This window comes from Colias croceus, chromosome Z (genome assembly GCF_905220415.1).
Source record: "Colias croceus chromosome Z, ilColCroc2.1".
NCBI classification, from domain to species: Eukaryota; Metazoa; Arthropoda; class Insecta; order Lepidoptera; family Pieridae; genus Colias; species Colias croceus.
This window is the reverse complement of record NC_059568.1, coordinates 13,947,524-13,964,480: the sequence shown is the minus strand read 5'-3', so window position 1 is coordinate 13,964,480 and position 16,957 is coordinate 13,947,524. Positions and strand designations below refer to the sequence as shown.

The 16,957-nt window shown below is 32.2% G+C and overlaps 1 protein-coding gene across 3 annotated transcripts in view; it reads right to left on the bottom strand.

Moving 5' to 3' along the window:
• Positions 1-9,900, bottom strand: part of LOC123705546 (anion exchange protein 2) — a 108,724-nt gene extending 98,824 nt beyond the window's left edge. For all 3 annotated transcript variants that reach the window (XM_045654376.1, XM_045654377.1, XM_045654378.1), the window contains exon 1: positions 9,788-9,900. In XM_045654376.1, coding sequence (XP_045510332.1) covers positions 9,788-9,835 — 48 coding nt within the window. In that variant the 5' untranslated portion in view covers positions 9,836-9,900. The remainder of the gene's footprint in view (positions 1-9,787) is intronic.
• Between the last annotated feature and the right edge of the window lie 7,057 nt (positions 9,901-16,957).

Below are 16,957 nucleotides of genomic sequence, written 5' to 3'. Positions count from 1 at the left end.
AACGATATCAATGATGTTTTCTAAGTAACTAATAAGACTACAAAAAGTAACTAATAAGACTACAAAAAATTGACCTATACTACATTTATTGGCATCGTTTGTAGTTTTTGAACAAGTGTTATTTATTTTTTAAAATCTTGTTATTGTGACCTTCTTGCAATAATTTGAGATAAAACAACGCAAATAAAGAATTTTCTTGCCACTACAATAAACTACAATCAATTTGGAACCCATTCCGAAACTAATCAACACGCTATTATTTATATTTTTTACTTCGAACGATATCAATGATGTTTTCTAAGTAACTAATAAGACTGCAAAAAATTGACCTATACTACATTTATTGGCATCGTTTGTAGTTTTTGAACAAGTGTTATTTATTTTTTAAAATCTTGTTATTGTGACCTTCTTGCAATAATTTGAGATAAAACAACGCAAATAAAGAATTTTCTTGCCACTACAATAAACTACAATCAATTTGGAACCCATTCCAAAACTAATCAACACGCTATTATTTATATTTTTTACTTCGAACGATATCAATGATGTTTTCTAAGTAACTAATAAGACTACAAAAAATTGACCTATACTACATTAATTATTGGCATCGTTTGTAGTTTTTGAACAAGTGTTATTTATTTTTTAAAATCTTGTTATTGTGACCTTCTTGCAATAATTTGAGATAAAACAACGCAAATAAAGAATTTTCTTGCCACTACAATAAACTACAATCAATTTGGAACCCATTCCGAAACTAATCAACACGCTATTATTTATATTTTTTACTTCGAACGATATCAATGATGTTTTCTAAGTAACTAATAAGACTACAAAAAGTAACTAATAAGACTACAAAAAATTGACCTATACTACATTTATTGGCATCGTTTGTAGTTTTTGAACATGTGTTATTTATTTTTTTAAATCTTGTTATTGTGACCTTCTTGCAATAATTTGAGATAAAACAACGCAAATAAAGAATTTTCTTGCCACTACAATAAACTACAATCAATTTGGAACCAATTCCAAAACTAATCAACACGCTATTATTTATATTTTTTACTTCGAACGATATCAATGATGTTTTCTAAGTAACTAATAAGACTACAAAAAATTGACCTATACTACATTTATTAGCATCGTTTGTAGTTTTTGAACAAGTGTTATTTATTTTTTTAAATCTTGTTATTGTGACCTTCTTGCAATAATTTGAGATAAAACAACGCAAATAAAGAATTTTCTTGCCACTACAATAAACTACAATCAATTTGGAACCCATTCCAAAACTAATCAACACGCTATTATTTATATTTTTTACTTCGAACGATATCAATGATGTTTTCTAAGTAACTAATAAGACTACAAAAAATTGACCTATACTACATTTATTAGCATCGTTTGTAGGTAAAATAGGCTGAAAAAAAGTAAGGTTTTTTTTAAAGCGGGTTCCAGCGTGACGGAGCTGCTGTTATCCCCTCTATTCTCCAACCCGACCTTCATCGGTATATCTGCAGTCCCTAAAGATCCAAGATCAAGTTTTCAAGTTTGTAATAGTAATTGTTCTTTTTAAAATATGACTTTTGACTAATATAAATCAATGAAAACTCCAAAAAATTAGTAATTGTTTATAATAATTTTTAAAAAATTGAGAGCGCGAAAAAATTTTTTTTTAACATTTTTCTATATACTATTAAAAACATATTTTCAAGGTTTATATTAAGATTCATTGACTGGCCCTGGATTCCGAGGTATAAACCTTACGGCGCTCCACTAATAAGTATATAAAACTCGAAATAGTATCTAGATATATTTTCTAACCCACAATATATAACAACTACCTGTGCCGCGTGGTTTCACCCACGCGGCACAGGTAGTTCTCCGCTCCTGTTGGTCTTAGCGTGTAATATAATATAGCCTATATTACTCGTGGATAATGTAGCTTTCGAATGGTGAAAGAATTTTTAAAATCGGTCCAGTAGTTTTTGAGCTTATTCATTACAATCAAACAAACAAAGTTTTCCTCTTTATAACATTAGTGTAGAATTAGTGTATATAAACTAAAGTTGCATATTTTGAGTTCAAAGTTTCCTTTGATTTGTTGTTAATAATTACATACTTCTAATAGGAACCAACCGTGCTCACAAAACTAGTAAACTCGATTAAGCCTCAATAATAAGTACATTTCACGTTGCCTCAATGAAATAGGATAATCAAGTATCTGCGTCTAATCTATACTAATATTATAAAGCTGAAGAGTTTGTTTGTTTGTTTGTTTGAACGCACTAATCTCGGGAACTACTGGTCCGATTTGAAAAATTCTTTCGGTGTTAGATAGCCCATTTATCGACGAAGGTTATAGGCTATATATTTCATCACGCTACGGGCAACAGGAGTGGAGCCACGGGGGTGAAACCGCGCGGAGCAGCTAGTTGTCGTATATTCTTACAATTGACTATGATTAGCTTTTAAAGAATAGCGAGATCGTAAAACTAGTTATGTGGCTTTTTAGAATCGTTTTCTTTGGAAATCACATCACGTATTAATCTAGGTCTAATAGGTCGTTATCGATTAATGCACTATAAAAAATATGACCACTTCTCTACATGTCTTTCTCTTTCTCGTCTTTCCTTCTTTTCTTCGTCTTAAATTTTTTGGCATCCAAATATTATAACAGCAAATATAGGGGTACCCACTAATCAATAAAATTAATCTTCAATTTCCATCTGGTGCTTTATATTTTTAGGTCGTTTTTATTCTGCTATTCGATTGGAAACTGATCAATAATTATAAAAGGTACTATTCTATCCAAACTTTTTAATAAGTTTCCTGGTATGTCTGTTAGTTTCCAGAAATTATACTCTATCCCTCCTTCATTAACTTTTCTTTTCAATAAGATATTAGAATATAAATCGCTGCAATGCCGTTGTGTACGCGGCCTTAAATTCGCTAACTCCGTGGCCTTACAGAAGATATGGTAAACATAAGTCACGACAAAAGATAATAATCATTATTATGTAAATATGCTTCAGTACTTGACACTTTTCTATTAAGCCTACAGATGATTTTTCTAAAGAATAATTAGAGCTACTAATTACATCTTAAGTATCCATACTAATATTATAAATGCGAAAGTAACTCTGTCTGTCTGTCTGTCTGTTACTCAATCACGCCTAAACTACTGAACCAATTTGCATGAAATTTGGTATGGAGATATTTTGATACCCGAGAAAGGACATAGGCTACCTTTTATTGCGAAATTTGACCACGGGCGAAGCCGGGGCGGACCTCTAGTAATATATAACTGCGATAATTTTACCATGACAATAGAATATTTAGCGAATTTACATAATATACGCTAATACAAATGTTTCACAATTATTTATTTAAATAGACTATAATACTACTTTGACCACTAAAATATTACACGTATGGAGCATATTTTTACTAGCAATTGAGACGATTAATGATTATCGACTATTGACTATGGATCAATAAAAACGTAAGCAGATAATTAAGTATTAAAAAAAAGTTCTGCCATATGAACGTATATTGAAATAATGGTGTCGTCACCATATCAACATCTTAAAACTGAGTAACGTTTGAGAATGATTTATGTGATCACTAAGAATTAGATTTAAAAATTAAAGTATTTGTTTTAAATCTCCATTTCCGAAAATTCTAATTACGTTTTGAAGTAAATTCCTATATTAATGTACCGTCAAAGTCTCTTAGCCAAAGATAAACATTTAAGATATCTTCTAGGAATCGAAACTAAAGCAAGCTATAGTTAATCCGCGGTGTACAAAATGAGGATAGAAAATAAGTTGAGACGACGATTGTCGTTAAATTATGTACGTCAGTGAAAATACATCTTAATATATATAAATCTCGTGTCACAATGTTTGTCCTCAATGGACTCCTAAACCACTTAACCGATTATAATAAAATTCGCACACCATGTGCAGTTTGATCCAACTTGAGAGATAGGATAGGTTTTATCCTGCAAATCCCTCGGGAACGGGAACTATGCGGGTTTTTCTTTGAAAACGCGGGCGAAGCCGCGGGCGGAAAGCTAGTATTATAATATATTTTTATCTATAATCTAAAACGACAAAAATGTAACTACTTGTACATAATATTTATTATAAGAGTAGGATACTTAAAGTTCCGTAATAAATACCTAGTAAAACACACCTTTTCGATACAAAAAAAAAATGAGTTAAGTTTCGCTATAAGTCAGGATTCAGAAGAAATCCAGTATGAAAGTGAATTCGATAGTTGGAATCCGGCCTTATGATGACATTTTTTAATTCAAAAGTAATAAAAGGTATAAATAAGTGATTACTTAAGTAATTACTCTACCAAACAACAAATCTTATTTCAATTTAGTGTTTTAAACTTTTATTAGAAACTAGCTGTACCCCGCAGTTTCACCCGCATTACTCCGTCTTGTTGGTCCTAGCGTGATGTTATATAGCCTATAGCCTTCCTCGATAAATGGGCTATCTAACACCGAAAGAATTTTTTAAATTGTACCAGTAGTTCCCGAGATAAGCGCGTTCAAACAAACTCTTCATTCATTATTAGTATAGATAATTTGACGAATGTACCAACATTAACTTCTAAACATTTCTTCTTCTCATACAAAATTGGAGCATATATAATGTTTTTATTTACATCCCGAGCTAAAGATAGATATAATTAATGACGCCTCATTGAAACTTATTGGTTGAAATGAAAAGACTGCTCTTTTATTGATTGACTAATAGCTTTACATTGGGTTTGGTATTTAGATAATAATGCATTTACATAATATGTACTAGCAAGAGTATTAGCTGACCCTTGACGTTGTGTCTTCGTGAGAACTCAAGCACGTGAAATTTAAAGCACCTCTTGCACATTAGCTTTTACTTCCACTATTTCTCCTTGACCACCAGGTTGTCTGGAAGAGATCGCTGTCTTAGCGATAAGACCACCTGTTGTGCTCAACTGTGTCTCTTTCTCTTATATATTTGCTTTTGTTATTTTTATGTCCTGGTGCATAATAAAATATATTCTATCTGTTCTTGAAAATAACAGATAGAATAACCGAAATCGGTCTCGCAGTTCACGAGTGACGCCTTGACCAAGGGAAATAGGGATTCATTTTTGTGTATAGAGATTATTACTGTTGTGTGTGTGTGTGTGTATGTGTGTGTACCTACGCACTCTGTTTAAGCGGATTTAGTATGAAATATTACTCGTCTCTGCAACACATGGATCTTAATTGGGTCATACTGCATTACTACCAATACATTATTAATACCCACTATGAAATAGTATTAATAATGTATTGGTTGATTTTAATGCATCAATGGTTAATGTGTTTTTGATGTACCTACGTTTTGAGATACTACACAATTATGTACTAATACCGAACCTCAGACTTTTCGACACTTCTTCCAATTTAGTTTAACCTTTCAAATCCTACTAATCAATATTAACTGAATAATAAATAAACTAAAATATCCAATTGAATCCAGAACTGTCTCCGCTATCACATATAGACGCTACAATAACGTTATATAAGGAACTTCAATCTTTCGATGACAAATAACATACAAATCGACACAAGGCTCCGTAATATGGGTTAATTAATATCGAAGGTGTACACGTTGACCTCTCACTTATAAGGATAAGCCATCCTCGGTATTTATCCTAGTTTCTACACATTTCAATCGAGAAAAAATTATCGCGCACTTGAACTAGACTATGAATAAAATCCATGACATTATTTTGATTACAGCTGATTGATAAATATAGAAATGTAATCTAAACCGTTTTGTTTATCTATACTAATATTAAAAAGCTGAAGAGTTTGTTTGTTTGTTTGAACACGCTAATCTCGGGAACTACTGGTCCGATTTGAAAAATTCTTTTGGTGTTGGATAGCCCATTTATCGAGGAAGGTTATAGGCTATATATCATCACGCTAAGACCAACAGGGGCGGGGCCACGAGGGTGAAACCGCGCGGAGCAGCTAGTTTTTAATATTAGGTATATCTAGATATATAATTATATATGTATTGGTCGCGATTGAATTGTTTTCTAATCAAATGTCTGGAATGTGGCAATAAAAATAAGGTTTCCAAATACGCTACTATTCACAATGCAAATCTATTTTTCATACTGTTAATTATTCAAAACATTATTTAAATAAAAGCTTGATTACACGTGGGAGTAAACGAAACTGACCTAAACAACTTTATCTATAAACCAAGTCGCATAATCAATATATTCATGTTAACACTGCAACCGGATCAAACAATTTACTCCTAAAATATTTTTACTCTAAAAGTTGTATAATATTCAAAATAATTTTTTTTAATTTTTTTTTTAAATAATTTCTTTTCTCTCCGTTTGTTACAGATACCTTTCTACATACATAAAAACTTAACACTTGCACTTTATCGTTTCATAACAATTTCTCTTCCACACTTTAAAACAATAAAGCAAAAATTTCATTTACGACTGACCAAAGTAACCAATAATATAAAATCACGCACACTGCATTGCGAATTGAAATGAGTGTGAGTGTTTCGCACATTTAAAACAATTGGTATTCAGAATATCGGGTAAGCGCCAGGGCCGCGTCAAAGGTGATCACTAATATCCTTACAGTTGTGGTGTTGTATGCACATCAGATCTCACGCGGCGCCCATGAGTAATTGCCAAAAAATGATTGAAGGTGATCGATGCACGTAACATAAATGATAACAAAAAAAGAGCGTCGAGCACACGTGTCAAAAGTGAAACTTATTTGGACAGATTGAAAGGTATGTGTCAAAAGTAAAACTTCTATGGCAAGATTTAAAGGTAACATAAAATTAACTGCGTTAAAAACAACCGACTTCAAAAACGGAAAAGTAAAAAATAAAAAAGATTTGATATTATTAATTACTACATATTATTTAGATGTGCTATTTATTAAATAGGTTTGATGTCGGTGCACGGGCTTAATACTAAGTGCTTAGTGTTTGGCACCGACTTCAAACCTATTTAATAAATAGCACATCTAAATAATATGTAGTAATTAATAATATCAAATCTTTTTTATTTTTTACTTTTCCGTTTTTGAAGTCGGTTGTTTTTAACGCAGTTAATTTTATTTAATACTTTTTAGTGTAATTTTCAACACGAATCAAACGAGCCCAAACTCGATAAAGTTGAGTCAATATATTACTGAGTTCCTATGGCCACCTTCCGATTCCATCATCAAATCAGCTCTATGTCATGATAATGTTTCATCGCTATCCAATTTACACACTTATACAAAATTTCAGCTCAATCGGTTACCGGGAAGTGAATCAAAGTTACTTGCTACATTCCAATTAAGTCATCGAGTACAGACAAAAATGCTCATAAAATAAAAACTACTGGGCCTATCCGAATAAAATTTTTATGGGACCAATTCGACACCATCCCGCATCGAACAAAAAAAGAATCACGTAAATCGGTTCAGAAACCTCGGAGTAATCGGTGTACATACATAAAAAAAAAAAAAAAATATACCGGCCGAATTGATAACCTCCTCCTTTTTTTTGAAGTCGGTTAAAAATCACCGCCTTACTCTATGGCGTGACGGTACTGCCATGACGCGACCTTGAAATTTTACTCTCAAAGCGCCTAAAGAAGTTTCTCTTCAGAAACCCCACGAAGACCTTCCATCGACGGTACATATTGGAAAATTAACATTATGGACAACGACGGTTGTAACGGAATGTAAATACAATTACATACAATAAAGTATGTAAAGGTAACTGGGGACAAAATGCAACTTCAATTCGTAGAACGTTTAAATTTCCTAAAAGATTCCCAGAAAAGGGAAATTTATCAAAGAGTGCCAAAATTAGAACATGTTCCAAAGCAATTACCTGAGATTAAAATTAAATTATACGAAGTTAAATTAAACTTTAATTTACTTCTCTCTTGTACACTAGTATAAAATGTTATACTATAAAGACATGTTATGACTCGTTATAATAAAATTTTATTAGACTGATTCTCAACTGCAGAACAGTGATAGACAGTTGCACGTTTACACATTTTTATTATTAAACTAGCGGTCCGCCCTTGCTTCGCCCGTGGTACCTTTTTACGTTTTCACTACATAAGAATCCTCCTCGTTCTTCAAGGAATATCATAAAAAAAGAATTATCAAAATAGGGCCACCCGTTCACGTGTGATGCCGCGACCAAGGAAAACGCGACAAGGGACCAGCTGCGTATAACCGGTCAAGTGCAATTACTATTACTCGTACCTATATTGATAAATCTCATATGAGACGAGATCTTAGTTTATACAGGGTGTCCCACTATTGGTATACTAAGCGCGAAGGGACTTGAAGTTTTGCATAAAAAATACTACAGCAAAATTACGTCAAAAATTTTTTGCTAAATTTTTCCTGAAAATCCATGTTTTCTTCTCTAGCTTCGCGCAGCCGGCATATACCGCTTCTCTAATGTGAGCATTTTGTCCGTGATAACATAATCTTAAACGTAGCTCACGTGCTGGTGGCAAAGTTGGACAGGTTGCTTGATATGGGTGTACCATAGAGTTTTAAGAATTCATCTATGACAACTATTAAAGTGACAGATACGTGGTTTAAAGTTAGACTGTGCTTAAATTGCTTTCACTGGCAAGACCATATGCATCCGACACCCGTACTGGTATGAATGAGTCCCAGATAAAAAATAATATCAGACTGAATCATCCGTAAAAACATCTACAAACTACATAATATATTTTGTATCTTAAATATTACCCAAAGCTTTTCAGCAATTTCTGCGCAAGAGTCACCGAGATTCCTACTAGGTAGTAATAGTAAATTACTAATTTTGTCATATGCATACATTATGATATCATAATATGGTTATAAAATATGATCAATCTGATAAGGTCTAATAGGTTTTGATACGGACGAAATCACAATAAAAATATCTATTATATATTATACGCGGCAATAACTCTATATCAATTGCCAATGATAGTGAAGGACGAATTAAATTATATTTTCTACATTATAGAAAAGACTTGTATGGGACATTTTTTCTTTAGCTAAATAGGACATCAAATTTAAGCTTGCTAAAATTAGATTACTTTTAGGGTGTCGGTCAAAAAAGTCGACAATTGCACTGCGTTAAATTATTTATTTTAGGATAGTAAATAATACTGATTTATTTTTAGATCCACTAAAAACTAATTGAGAGATTATTCCGATGAGAAATACCACCTAACCTGTTCAATTGAAATATTCTGACATCTATTGCAAAAAATATAATGAACCAACTTACATCATTAATCTCTCAAAAGTTCAACGACTTCAATTTGTTTATCCGTTTTTTCATCACCATTTGAAGATCGTATTAAAATATAATGATTACATGTTGAATTTAGCTTCATACACACAACACATAAAACGATAATCACACAGGAAATAATAATAAGAAATATTACTTAATAAAAAATCAACACTGATTCTCTCTTTGAATAGACTCTACATTCAATAATGCTCAGTTCAAAGGTAAATTACGGTTCATCAATAAACGAATCGGTATTTTCTTAACAACCTTACAATATTGTTTTAAACACCAACAAATCAAATACAATAAGTATCTTTAAAACTGAAACATAATAACAAAACTACACTATAAAAAAGGACTTACAAATTCGCAACACATTGTCGGCAAAAAAAAATCATACATTTACATAAATTTAAAACCACACTAACACTTAATAAAAAGCTTACCTGAGGCGCGAAGCCCAGAAAGGAGAGTTTTCGTCTACCACTGCTCATAATTGATAAATACTCGGACACGACTACATCGGACGCCGGTTGCGGACCGACTGAGGCTCGCTGCGTCAACCAGACTTGTCAAATTAACACTCAGCTGCGCGGACGCAGCTCGCCGCGACCCTGCACTTACCTGTCAAGAATAAACAATATAATATGTACAGGTATTATTCAACTTAGTTATGCGTGCTTCGATAATATTAGCGATATTATCAATATAGAGCGTGTCAAAAGTAAGTAAAGTAAAGTTTTAGAGATGTAGAGCAATTTGTAAAATAGAGTTTTTATATGTGTTGGTTGGAAAATAATTTGAATACAAACTGTCCAAACCAATTATTAAAATAATTGTATACGTAGAGCTTGGTAAAATTGTACATTTAAACCGTTATCAAACAATTAACATAAAATATTTTCAATAATCATTTAAATGGAAATTTATTTAACAGCATTTTGAATGACAGGAGAGTTAGACAAATAAACAAAATATGGTTTCATTAAGTTTATTATAAAAACTAGGTGGACAGATCGTATAGATAAAGTCCATGGATGGAACGATTAGGTACTAACTCTTTTCACCCACGTGAAATTTTAAGTTATTTTATAATATGAAACTTTTCCATTTCATGGTCACATACAAATTTACGGACCATTAATACTTTATAACCTCAAACAGCATTGTATCATTCAAAGCTCCACAAATAATATTTAAAACATCTGGAACACACTTAACAATAAAAAAAATATTATTGATGATCTTTACAGTACAGCCACGAGCTTTGTTACCATAGAATGACGCCAAAATCACAGATTAAGTTACTACCAAAATACAGCTAAATACGAACTGCACGAGGCATAAAAAAGGCTCAAAATTTTATATATTCTCTTATAAATTCCATGTGTATGTACAAAAACACGTGTGGACGAAGCCCCATTCATTGCCGCGTCTAGCGATGATATGAATGGGCGGCTCACGCGCATCGGTGAATCATTCGTGTGATAGCGAGTGCAGTGGGCTTATTTTTGTGGATCTTTATATAAAAATAGTATCGTATTATGTATGTTCTGAATAGATATAAATAATGTAACGGTGCATTTAGATCTAACGAGCGAATGCTCATTCTGATTACCCACTATGTTAAATTCTTTTAGTGTAAACAGGCGTAGAGCATTCTTTCGCACTACGCTGCGTTCGAAAGATTGTATGCAATATACTAATACTAAATAACACTGAATACGAGTTTTAGTTTACACTAAAAGACCACGAAAGAATGCTCATGCTCCAGTTCTAGCTCTATGATGTAATTACATCGTAACAAAAAAAAAACGTATTAGATTGCTATGTTGACTAAAAATGTATTTTGAGAATTAATATTAAACTAATAAGGCAATAATACTATGTACTACAATCATAAAAATTACTTAATACTACATTAACGTAGTCTATAATCAGGAATATTGAATCACATCGAGACTCCAAATTATTATTAATAAACGATTTGAAAAACTCGTTCACAATATACTTAATACACAATAAGGTTTTTATAAAACCATAATCTTTTCTCTCAACCGGTTTATTCACAGGGGGTTGATGTTTACAGCTCAATATTGTAAACAGATGTTAAATCATGCTTATGCCCTCAATAATACAGCCCTATTAACAACAGGAAGCATACAGACTTGTACGAGCAATAATTAACGGGTGTGAGAAACAAGGTAGACGCAGGACTATTAAAAGGTCTTACGACAAATTAATTCTCCCGTGTTTATGAGCTAACCCATTAATGAAGCGACTAGGTGATCCGACATACGTAGGTACTACGTAGTACTGCCTAGGCGCGACCTGTCCAACGTAAATTTGGCCGTAGATTTCTTAATTTTACTACAAATTGCGCGTGGTGCCGTGACCATGGGAAATAGGGATTCATTTTTATACGTAGAGATTAAACGCTTTCAAGTAACTTTCTATTATTTCTATAGATTAGCGTTAATCCCAGGAAGATTTATTTAAATTATGATAAATAAATCACTATACTATTTTTAAATCGCCAAAAAAAATACAAATATTTGATTCGAAATTGCTTACACGTTCTATTTCACATAAATAAACTATATTCAAGGTACGGTAAACGCATTTCATTATTACCTAAACACAATTGCCACTGCACTTAATCAATTACGTATATTATATGATCGAACGGACATGTAATGAGAGTATTTCGCTCGAGCAATTAAATTATAAGTGAGTTTAATAGTGATATTGATACACCAATGATCCTGCTGATCTAAATTATACCCAGTATACCCTCTTATGTATGCCATATGTCGCAAAGAATCAATTTTTTTATTTGGATAAAATAATAATAAAAAATACAAAAAGCGACATCGTTTGTTAAAACTCATAAAGCATACAGAAGCTCACGGGCTGCTTGTAGCCCGCGCCCGACGCACCAGCTAGTTTGTGTTAAAACTAGATGAAGAAGTTACGTATGTATGTATGTATGTTTGTATGTATGTATTTATGTATGTTAAAGTATGATAAAGGAGCGCTAGCACCGGTCATGAACATTTGTAAAGGCGAATGATTGTTTGCAGACCTTACGCCTCTATAAATGGATGGCCGATTTTAAAGGGAAAGATATAAAGAAAGCATTGAGAAGGGTAAGTATGTATAACGAAGCATACCTTCGATATATCCTCTAGCGAATTTTCCATTCTTGGAGAAAACTCACGAAGTCTAGGAATAGATGAATTCGAGCCCATCTCGCAAGAAGCATCAAGAGAACAAGATGCAAGGAACTGGCAGATGCAAGTGAAAATTTACGTCAAAATTGCACCTATTTATCGGCATTTGTAAATCAGATAAATCTATTTTTCGCTATAGAACTCTTCTAGAGGTCAAGATGCGTTGGAAAATTTAGAAAATCGCACATCACAGATCGCATTTGCATTATAACTTATGAAACAGATATTTATCACTCGATCATTGTTAGGGGCGTTTTAAATTACAAATAGGATACTTACAAGATGGATTATGTATCTGATCTATATTTACATAACTAAGAATTATTGTTATGCTTATTCGCGAACTGATGTATATCGCTTACCACGCGTATTTGTTGTGATAATCACATCCTGAATTAGCTAGATGCAATGGCTGATTAAGCATGGGTAGAGCTGAATAGACTGCAGTTTACGGCAAATTTTAGGGGTAGTATCTGTTGGAACGAAGTTCCTTATCGTGCGTTGTGAAAGGGGGCTAGACGGAAAAAATTCTTACGAAAAGTTGTCACGATCACGACACTTTTTGATAGAGTTGTAAGCCGTGCGGCGTGCGCGTGGTAACGCGCGCGTAACTTTAAACCACTATAGATTGAAAACTCATGAATATATTTTTTAAATTATTATTTTAAATAATTAACAATAGTCTATTGTTTACGATTCAATAGTTCGTAATATAATATAAGTGAGCTATATGTATGTGGTGGATTTGATGACCCCACAAAATGTTTTAAATTGCAAGGCGCAACTTTCACTGAAGTTACCGATTGGAAATCTAATCATACAGAGGCTGATTCAAGAATGTTCTGCCATATTTTTCATTCTGTCAAACACAACGACAGTGCAGAGATAATTATTCTAAGCCCTGACACCGATATTTTTGTATTAGGCCTTTATTTCTGGCATAAACTTGAAAATATACTCGCCATCTTTGAATTCTCCCCCCACTCCCCCATGCAACTATTTCACTGTACGAACTATTGAATCGTAAACAATGGACTATTGTTAATTATTTAAAATAAGAATTTAAAATTATATTCATGAGTTTTCAATCTATAGTGGTTTAAAGTTAACAAAAAATGGAGCAGTTTCGTAAATTTTCTAAAAAATCTTAGAGAAAGTGTAAGAAATGTTATAGTATGTTATATATTCGTGATCTACTCAATAAGTTCTTTCATTTGATACCCCACACGGCATGTTTTGGAAATTTTTATTTTTTTTTTGTATGCCATATTTAATTACCGGGGTGGGGGGAGGGGGAACACAAAACTAGTTGGCAACATCTGTCTATAGGATGTCTGGGATCTATACAATATATATCAGAAGTCAGATTTAGGTCCGCTATTTTTGCAAACGAAACTCCACTGAGAGTCCGGTCTACTTGACATTGCTCAAGTTTTTTTTAAACCTATTATAATATGAGCATTTAATTAGCTGATGCGACAAACGTTCAAACAGTAAGTAGGTACTTTACGATTACGATACACAAAAATCTTCATAAACTTATTTAAGCCGTATCGGAGGAGTTTAGTTGCAAACACTGTGATACGGGAATGCTATAAAGATAAATCTCAACTTCTTACACATATGAAATCAATATCCTTCTTTTTGAGGTCGGTTAACACATATTATTACGCAATTAGGTTATTTACGAAGTATTACAAGTTGTAGTGCCACTTTACAAAGTAAATAGTATACTCCAATCAATTGGCCACTTAATGATTTAACTATGCATTAACGAAATAAGATTATTCGCATATATAACAAGTAGGTACTTATAATGTTCTTAAACCGAGATAATACAGATTTTAGAACATACGAAAATAATATTAATTTCTCAAGTTGTTAGTGATTTTGTTTTTTTTTGTGATTTTGTTTTGCCTTTCATGTATCACGATTGTATTGATTCATTTATTTATGTTAGATAGAAACTAAAAGACCGTAACGGTAAATATTTGTCGGGAAAATAGGAGCGCTCTATGTCCAACAGTTAAATGAAAAAGACTGAAGCCGGAGCCATCTTTATTATACTATAAATCCTGAAATTTATCATTCTATTTCATTTCATCTTATTTATTTTATATTAAAATTCCGTCGTAAGATTAAATGATGCTAGCAATAATCGTGATTTCAGGTCTTTTAAAAATAAGTGGAATAGTTAAAAAAACTTGACTTCTTTACAAGATTCAATTACACTATATTATAACAGAAGAGGAAAATGGACGGACCTAGTAACTTTTAATATTATATACAACTAGCTTCCCGCCCGCGGCTTCCCCCGTTTTCAAAGAAAAAACCCGCATAGTTCCCGTTCCCGTGGGATTTCCGGGATAAAACCTATCCTATGTGTTAATACAAGTTACCCTCTATATGTCTGCTAAATGTCATTACAATCTTTTCAGTAGTACCTATTTGCGTGAAAGAGTAACATAACACACATTCACATCCTCACAAACTTTCGCATAAATTATAATACATATTAGGTAGTACTATATTAATGATAACTTTTTTCTATTATAAATTTCTATTCCTTTATATCCTATGTAAGTAAATTAAAAATTTAAGTTACCTACTACATAAAGCTAATAAACCCGGATCAAGGAAAACTGTGATTTTTGCGTGTTAGATAGGTAGTGTTAAATTTTTTTTTTTTAAAACTACAATGATAAAAACTTCAATAAATGGATTACCGCACGGCAGTCTGGCGATACGTTATCAGGCCCTTAAAGTAAGCCTGTTTGAGGAAGTCACATAAACTTCGCAAATATAATTCGTGAAATTGTCATGTGTAACATTTTATGTTAATTAAACAACATTATTATCTTAATGAGATCCGATAAATAGTGAAGTGGGCGGAATAAGTGTGTTCAGTGTAATCGCGGTTAGGTTTGTAATTAAATATATTATTTGAAAAAAATATTGTACATTTCCGTTTGCTCATATCAACTGTGGCCTACGTTTTATCTATATACTAGCTTTCCACCGCGGCTTCACACGCCTTATCTGAAACTTGACATAATATTTTAAACCTTCCTCAAGAACTACTATTATTAAAAACCGTAACAAAATCCGCTGTGTAGTTTTATAGATTTAAGTATACATAGGGACGAGCAAACGTCGACAGCGACATTTTTTATATTATACTTACTCTCATGGACATTGAAATCAAATTTCTCCGAAACTGCTGACCAATTTTTTTTTAATAATATTTTTTTGTCTATTGTTAGGGATAAACATTCTTTAATATCATTTATGTAAAGTATTTCCTGGCAGAATACTGACTTAGCTAGCACATAGAAATCAGCACTTAGCAGTACATAAAATAAGTGTATAATATTTCATATTTACATTACGCTATATTACTAGGTATTACTGATGCAATCACGGCACTATTTGTAATATTAGATCCCTTACACCCGACGTACATTTCTCACGATCAAATTTAATCAATATCTAATCATTTTATTGGTTCGCTATTTAGTCGAAATTTGACCTAATTCATATACACATATAAATCAACTCCATACACTTTGTATGTGTGCGTTAATATACCTAGCAACATTAATGTAAAAAGAAAGATGGAAAAGTAGGAAGAGTCAGTTTATAAAAGTCACGGTCAAAAGTGTCCGTAATTATCTGACAAGACAATCTCAGAACATTCTTTCCACTACTAAGCGGTGAAAAGTGAATACAACAAAATCATAAAAATATGAAAGTAATCGGAATTAAGAAACCTATATGTATCCATTCTCATACTTATCTTACGTCATAATATATATGTACTAAGTATTCCAAGTTGTAGAGCCACTTTGCAAATTTAAGTAAATAGTATACCAATCATTTAGCCACTTATGATTTAACTGTGTATTTAGGAAATAAGATTGCACTCTACAGGATCTTACTATTTCAAAAGCAGAAGAAAATAATTTTACAAATCTTTACTCTATTTGTTTTTGTGGTAACATTTACCAAAATTATTTTTACCAGAACATGCTAGAATGAATTAAACGGTGAACGAAAAATATTTTTTTAACAAAAGAATTAGCTGTACAAATAAAAGGTTAACATATGAGTATAAAATTATTATATTCCGCGTATGGAAATAAATATGTCGTCGCTATTCGTTTTTCAACCAGTAAAACGAAGAAAAATAGTTAATCATGCGAATAAACAGTACAATAATAATATCCAATTCATCACTTCAATTCATATTATTTTGCGAAATTAACATTGTTTAAAGCAATATTATGATACGTTTTCATTACATGTAATGTGAGTTCCACATAATATAATGAAAATCAGAAACTAATATATTATATAAACTACATAAAATCAAAACTACGAGAA